Here is a 7,500-nt window from a genome sequence, read left to right on the forward strand (position 1 = left end):
TAGGATTTCGCGCTCTCACCGCGACGGCCGGGGTTCGATTCCCCGCTTGGGAAGAGATTTTTTTTTTTCCATTTTTACTTTTACATTATCAGGACTTTATGTATCTAAAGATTGTTGTTTTATCTGTTTATTTTTTTTTTCATTTATTTATCTGTTTATTGTCTTTCTGTTAAATTAATTAAGATTATTTATTATCTATTTAAATATTTATATATTTATTTATTACATATTCATTTATTCCTCTAGTTTTCATTTATTTATTTATTCATTAACCCTTAATTAGTTTATCTATTTATTTATTTGTTTATTATCTCTTTATATATTTTTCTATTTATTTAATATCGTTTTATTTTTATCTATGTATTTATTATCTAAGTCGCCCGGGTTGACGGTACCCTATACTGATTTCATTGCTTGTGAGTCGGGTGTCGGGTGCCCTTTCGACTGAGCTACCGGGACCACCTGTGCGATGCGATAATGACGATGGGGAATAGGAGGGTCGATATAGATATAAATAGAAATCGGTAGATAATATTATGAAATACCTAATATATAAAAGACCAAGATGAGAACTATCCGATATTTGAATGCATGCACGGCTTGGGCTGACAAAACAACTGTTATTTTATTGGTCAGAAAGAAAACGAATCCATGATTTATCAAACATTGAATTGGTGTTATGGAATATTGGTGACTTGTCACAATGGTTAAACCTGAGCCTCTCTCAACTCTCTCTCTCTCTCTCTCTCTCTCTCTCTCTCTCTCTCTGTTTCTTTCTATATCTCTCTAGTTTTCTCTCTTTCTCTCTCTCTCCTTCTCTCGTTTTCTCCCTTTCACTCTCTCTCACTCACTCTCTGTATGTATGTGTGTATGTGTGTGTGTGTGTGTGTGTGTGTTTGTTTACCCCACATATCTATCTTCATCTATTTATATATCTATATATCTATCTATGGGAGAACGATAGTGATCTACTTGCTGGTCATCTCTCTCCTTTTTTTCTCTCCCCCCCCCCCCCCCCCATCTCTCTCTCTCTTCCTCTCTCTGTCTCTCTCTCTCTCTCTCTGTCTGTCTGTCTCTCTCTCTCTCTCTCTCTCTCTCTCTCTCTCTCTCTCTCTCTCTATTTGGGCCACTCTATCCAGGTTTCTATAGCGTGAAACGGACAATAGCAATTGCTTACTATCCTTTGGATAGGACGATAGTCTATAGCAAAGTACTTTCTGCCAGATCTAACAGACTCAGCTATCCATTAACTGCTTGTTGGATAGGGGTGTCAGTAAAAAATATCGACTGCACCCGGGATCGATCTCGACCAACTGAGCTATCGTGCCCCCCCCCCCCCCCCCCCCCCCCCCCCACCACCAGACTAAGAAAGCTGGGGCCGCCAAAAATAGCATAAAAGTTGTTTTGTCACGGGGCATGGATAGTGGGATTGAAGCGTCTCGTGTTACTAATTGTATTTGGACAGACTGACAGACAGACTGACCGCCTATCATGGATTGACTCTAAACAGCTGACTGGTGAGATTTCTACAAACACGCACATTGGAATGTTTACAACCCACCATTTATAGTACAGATAGTATCCGCTTGGCGAAAGAGTTCACAACATTGCCATCCGGAAGCATAACGGACCAACACACAAAACTGTGTGTAACCATGAACTTTTATAGTGTGGTTGATACAGTTAAGTGAGAATTACTCATAAACGCGGATGGCAAAAAACAATAACAAAGACCTGAGTGACGTCATCTTCGAACTATCTACATCTATTGCTAACTTCATATCCACACATTTACAGGGAATCCAGATAGCTCAGTTGGTAGAGCACTCACTTCACACGCAAAGAGACCGAGACCCCCCCCCCCCCCCCCGCCCCCACCTTTCCCTGCATCTGTCCACCCAGCAGTGATTGGGTAGCTGGGTTTGTTAGATAGGACGAAAGTACTTTGCGAGGGAGAAAGAGAGAGAAAGAAAGGAGAGAAAGAGAGAGAGTTAGAGAGAGAGAGAGAGAGAGAGAGAGAGAGAGAGAGAGAGAGTAAGAAAGAGAGAGAAAGAAAAATAGAGAGAGATATAAAAAATATAGTCTTATTAAAAGGATATCAAGCAATTGCAATTTTCCCTTTCACGCGATAGAAACCGGGATAATATCCGTCTTCATGGGCCTAATGAATCTGAAGGGGTACTTTTTAAAAACTACTTATCACCCATGAATAAATAGAATAAAATTAATTTAACCCAAAAAAAAAAAACAAAAAACAAAACAAAAAAAACAACAAACAAACAAACAAAAGAAAAACAAATTAAAAAACAAACAAACAAATAAAACAAAACAAACTAAAAGGAAAATCAACAACAAAAAAACCCAAAACAAACAAACAAAAAATGCACCCCCTTCCCCCCCCCCCCCCCCCCCCCCACTCCCTCCCCTCCAAAAAATAAAATAATACACATAGAGAAACAACAACAAACAATCAAATGAACCTGGAATACACCCAGGACTGAACCTAATACCTTTTGCTTGTGAAGGCGAGTGAGTGCTGGGCTCTACCCACTGAACTGTAGAAACTTCTCCCAGTGAGATACAATCAATGAGTGAATAGCTGGGTATCTTATATCTGGTTGGAAAGCACTTTGTAGTAGACTAGGGTAGTATGGACGCACATTTTTACCATCCACCTAAGACTACAGAAACCCGTATAAACATCTGCTCCACGGGACCATAAATATAATGGTTGTTCAGGACTAATCTCATGTCGAAATTCTATTACATAAACTTTATTATGTTGAGATATATTCAAAGTGAGTATTTCATCTAGTAGACAAACATACATACACACACACGGACAGAGTTAGAGAGACAGAGAGGGAGAGAGAGAAAGAAAGAGAGAAAGAGAGAGAGAGATAGAGAGAGAGAGATAGAGAGAGAGAAAAAGAGAGAGTTAGAGAGAGAGAATGAGAGAAAGAGAGAGTTAGAGAGAGAGAGAGAGAGTTAGAGAGAGAGAGAGAGATTAAGATAGAGAGAGAATGAAAGATAGAGAGAAAAAGAGAGAGAAAGAGTGAGAAAGAGAGAGAAAAAAAGAGACAGATAGATAGATAGATAGATAGATAGATAGAGAGAGAGAGAGAGAGAGAGAGAGAGAGAGAGGGGGGGGGGGAGAGAGGTCACATTGACATCATTCCAGTAATGTAAGGTGACAGGTGACATTCAGGCAAGGATGATTTGGTGGTGAGTGCTTTCTATCATATCAGCTGTCGGCACGTGGCAGTGAGTAAAAATTATAATATGGATGGAGATATTTCTCTCTCTCTCTGTCTCTCTCTCTCTCTCTCTCTCTCTCTCTCTCTCTCTCTTAATATATATATATATATATATATATATATATATATATATATATCGCGGGCGCTTTGTGTGTATATATGTATGTGTGTGTATGTGCATGTGTGTGTGTCTGTCTCGATGCTAAAGGATCGAACGGAATGAAATTGAATTCCAGAACATTCTCTGAGACAAAGATCAGTGAGAGAATGAAATGGGATGTTTGGAAAGGAAGTGGGGGAGGAGGGGGAGGAGGAGGAAGAGCTGCACATACACCACACAGTGTAACATCTCACCACTGTACTAAAACAACCTCAATAATAGATCATATATTCATTTTCTTTCTTTTAGAAGTGCTATCTCCATACCAACTATAAGAACATTTTAATGGTCACATTCGTTACGATACAACCAACATTTTTATGATTCATATTTCCTTTGTACATCATAGAATTTAAAGAAAATGAACACAGTGTGTTGTAGAGCATGTTTTGCTTAAGAAATTGTGTATGGCAAATATTTGACTGTCTAGCGTGTCTGAGTGATAAAAAAAAAATATCTTAGAGGGGTGTGAAGTTTGGGGAAAATCCTGAAAATGGCTGGTAAGGAGAGAGAGTTTAAACTGAATTCAAGAAAATTCTCTAGGTCAGAGATCGGTGGAAGTGAAAAGTAAAAGGGGGTTGGTAGAGTTGGAGAAAAAAAAGGAGAGGGAAGGGGGGGGGGGGGTATATCAGTGTGTAACATAAAGACATCTCGCTGCTCACAAATAGTACTCACACTGTACTCTAAGACCTTTCAAATGATCACGACAAGATATGACATTCATTATAAAAAACCCTCAGGCGACACTCTCACCTACACAACTATAATATACCACCTGTCCTTTACACGTGAGTGAGTGGGTGAGCGAGTGGTGGGGATGTGGTATGTATGTACTCACGGTGACGATCGTATGATCGTAGGTTTAGATATTCACTCAAGCATGTCCATTGTCAATCAATTGTTGTTAATTCGTATCATCCCTATTTATTAAAGCTACAGCCCCCGAAATGTCACCTGTCTCTCTCTCTCTCTCTCTCTCTCTCTCTCTCTCTCTCTCTCTCTCTCTCTCTCTCTCTCTCTATGTGTGTCTTTATCACTCTCGCTCATTCCTTCCTTCATTCTTTATATTATCATTAAGCTTTCTGTCATTCTTCATTCATTCCTTTTTTTTCCTTTCTTTTTTTTATCTTGACCTATTTCCCCCCGTTTTCCTTTTCTTTCCTTTTTTCTCTCATTTTAAACTCCACTAGATCATTATCTTCCCATCCCTCTTATTCACACGATTAATCCCCCCCCCCTTCTCCTCCTCCTCCTCCTCCTCCTCTTCTTCTTCTTCTTCTTCTTCTTCTTCTTCTTCTTCTTCTTCTTCTTCTTCTTCTTCTTCTTCTTCTTCTTCTTCTTCTTCTTTTTCTTCTTCTTCCTCTTCCTCCTCGTCCTCCTCTCATCCCCCTCCTCATCTTCCCCTCCTCCTCTTCTTCTTCTTCTTCTTCTTCTTCTTCTTCTTCTTCTTCTTCTTCTTCTTCTTCTTCTTCTTCTTCTTCTTCTTCTTCTTCTTCTTCTTCTTCTTCCCCCTCCTCCTCTTCCTCCTCCTCCTCCTCCTCCCCCTCTACCAAGACCTGATTCCACCCTCCCCAACCAGTCCTCGTGTCTCCATCCAATTCTTACCTTTATTCTTCCCCAGCTGAGCACACGCCCAAGTCGAGACTTTTTCCGTTTAGGCCGATATCCGCCGATGTTGCCGTTACACAGGTGGCCGTTCCCGTGACCTATACCTTGACCCCCGTGACCGTTCCCGTTACAGCTGTAGAAACCGCTATCGTGCTTGGTACTATTTTTATCCGGGTCACGTGACTTATTCCCGCCTGTTCCGCAACATAATTCCATCCTCAGCTACATCCACGTCTTTTGGCCCGGGGGTAGGGGGTCGGTTGGGGGATGGGGCATCGGCCCTCCTTATAGGCAGGCACGGGTTAGATCCTCGTGATGACAAAGACAGTCGTTGTAGTAGAAGTAGGTTCCATAATCCAGTTTGACGAATGATAACAGTGTAGGCATCTCGATTCATTTATCACTTCCATAACTCACATATACCAATACAGGTAAGAAATATTCTATATACAAATATATTATAGATTATATATTATCATACGTCTTATATCCATAGAAGAATTTTTTGTGGAAAAACCTCAATGATTTTGCAAATTTATCTACAATAATAATAATAATAATAATAATAATAATAATAATAATAATAATAATAATAATAATAATAATAATAATAATAATAATAATAATAATAATAATAATAATAATAATAATAATAATAATGAAGTTAAATAGCGCCTAGTTCCAATACAGAATTGCTCACTGGCTCTATTTCTACCTAATTAAACCCAAATTGAATCGGTGTCCGAATGTTGACGACTCAGGGAATAGGTTTGAATCCAACAAGAATCACTCATACTAAACTAGCAGGAACAAAACATTTAATAATTTATCTACTGTAGAAAGGAGTGAACAACAAGGAATAGAGCAGCTTCCAAACTAAATAACAAAATGCCTAACACGAAACGGTTCGGGCCCAAAACCCGTCCTCAGTCAACAAAATCAATTAAAGCACAAATACATTAATCCCCAACCCCCCTTCCAAAAAAAAAATAAAAAACACAACCCCCCCCCCCCAAAAAAAAAAAAAAAACAACCAAAAAAAAACAAAAAAACAAAACAAAAACAGATAGACGGCCGAAAAAAATTAAATAAGCACGTCCTTTTTGTATTGAGATCTTGGACTGTAACAAAAAATATTGCGGTCATTGGTAAGTAAGGGCGCGCTGAAGAAGGGATTTGGGCCCGAAACGTTCCGTGTTTGGTATCTTTTTTTTTTTTTAAGCTGTTCTATTAATTTTTGCTTATCGCTTTTGAAAGTTCCGCAGCTTCTGGCAGCTTCGTATCGCTTTGACTTTGTTTATTTATTGACAAGGTGACCTAGTGACTTGTATTCGGTCCCTGTCAAATGTGTAAACATGTAATGATGTAAATGGGAAGGGGGAGGGGGGGGGGGGGTAGGTGACTCTAGAGTGTTGTTATTGATTTGACACACGTGTATATTAGTGTATTATTAGTAGTTGAATAGTGGAGTCACAGACTGGTGGTGTTACGTGCGTATACACTTGTAGCACTACCCTTGTAGTACCTATCCAACTTCTCTATATAAGTAATTAATCATGACCATTCTCACTAGTACCCATCTCTGTCACACCTGACAACGGAATGCATTGTACCCCGCTCTCTCCTTAGCGTCCTGTCCAACCTATATCATATCTAGTAGTATTTGCTATAGCCAGTTGTGTTCCTACTCTCGTATTGATATCATGTATGCACTGTTTTATTAAAGTACTCATCTTAACCTGGATACATCCTTGTTTGTTTATTGTATCGACAATCGGACATTTACATAACCTTATTGTTGTCACCAAATTATATTATGGTGACAACACGTGACAGGTGGTAACAAATCAAAAACATACAAATATACATACCCCCCCCCCCACCCCCAAAGAAACCAAAAAAAAAAAAAAAAAACAAAACAAAAACAAAACAAAAACAAAAAAAAAAACACAAAAAAAAAAAAAAAGCAATTAAAAAAAATAGAAATGACATAGAAAAGTAGAGTAAAATAAGATGTAATAGAAGAATAGAGAGATAGATAGATAATAGTAATGATAGATAGATAGAAGATAGATAGATAGATAGATAGATAGATAGATGAAGATAGATAGATAGTGATAGATAGATAGATAGATAGATAGATAGATAGATAGATAGATAGATAGATAGATAGATAGATAGATAGATAGATAAGATAGATAGATAGATAGATAGATAGATAGATAGATAGATAGTAGATAGATAGATAGATAGATAGATAGATAGATAGATAGAATAGATAGATAGATAGATAGATAGATAGATAGATAGATAGATAGATAATAGATAGATAGATAGATGTAGATAGATAGATAGAGATGATAGATATAGATAGATAGATAGATAGATATAGATAGTAATAGATAGATGATAGATAGATAGATAGATAGATAGATAGATAGATAGATAGATAGATAGATAGATAGAAAGATAGAT

The 7,500-nt window shown here is 38.0% G+C and overlaps 1 protein-coding gene and 1 non-coding gene across 4 annotated transcripts in view; one reads left to right on the forward strand and one right to left on the reverse strand.

The window, feature by feature from the left end:
* Window positions 1-53, forward strand: part of Trnae-cuc (transfer RNA glutamic acid (anticodon CUC)) — a 72-nt gene extending 19 nt beyond the window's left edge. Inside the window, exon 1 of the tRNA in view lies at window positions 1-53. This exon is cut by the window's left edge and continues 19 nt beyond it. This is a non-coding gene — a tRNA (tRNA-Glu).
* LOC144959152 (tensin-3-like) overlaps window positions 1-7,500 on the reverse strand; it is a 400,273-nt gene that overhangs the window by 352,570 nt on the left and 40,203 nt on the right. For 2 of the 3 annotated variants that reach the window (XM_078891661.1, XM_078891660.1), the window contains exon 1: window positions 5,023-5,564. The exons of the other annotated variant lie outside the window; for it this stretch is intronic. In XM_078891661.1, coding sequence (XP_078747787.1) covers window positions 5,023-5,241 — 219 coding nt within the window. In that variant the 5' untranslated portion in view covers window positions 5,242-5,564. Of the gene's footprint in view, window positions 1-5,022; window positions 5,565-7,500 lie in introns of those variants that run through there. 3 annotated transcript variants of the gene reach the window in all.

Source organism: Berghia stephanieae, chromosome 13, assembly GCF_034508935.2.
Source record: "Berghia stephanieae isolate SIO BIC M18660-M18661 chromosome 13, UCSD_Bste_1.3, whole genome shotgun sequence".
NCBI lineage: Eukaryota > Metazoa > Mollusca > Gastropoda > Nudibranchia > Aeolidiidae > Berghia > Berghia stephanieae.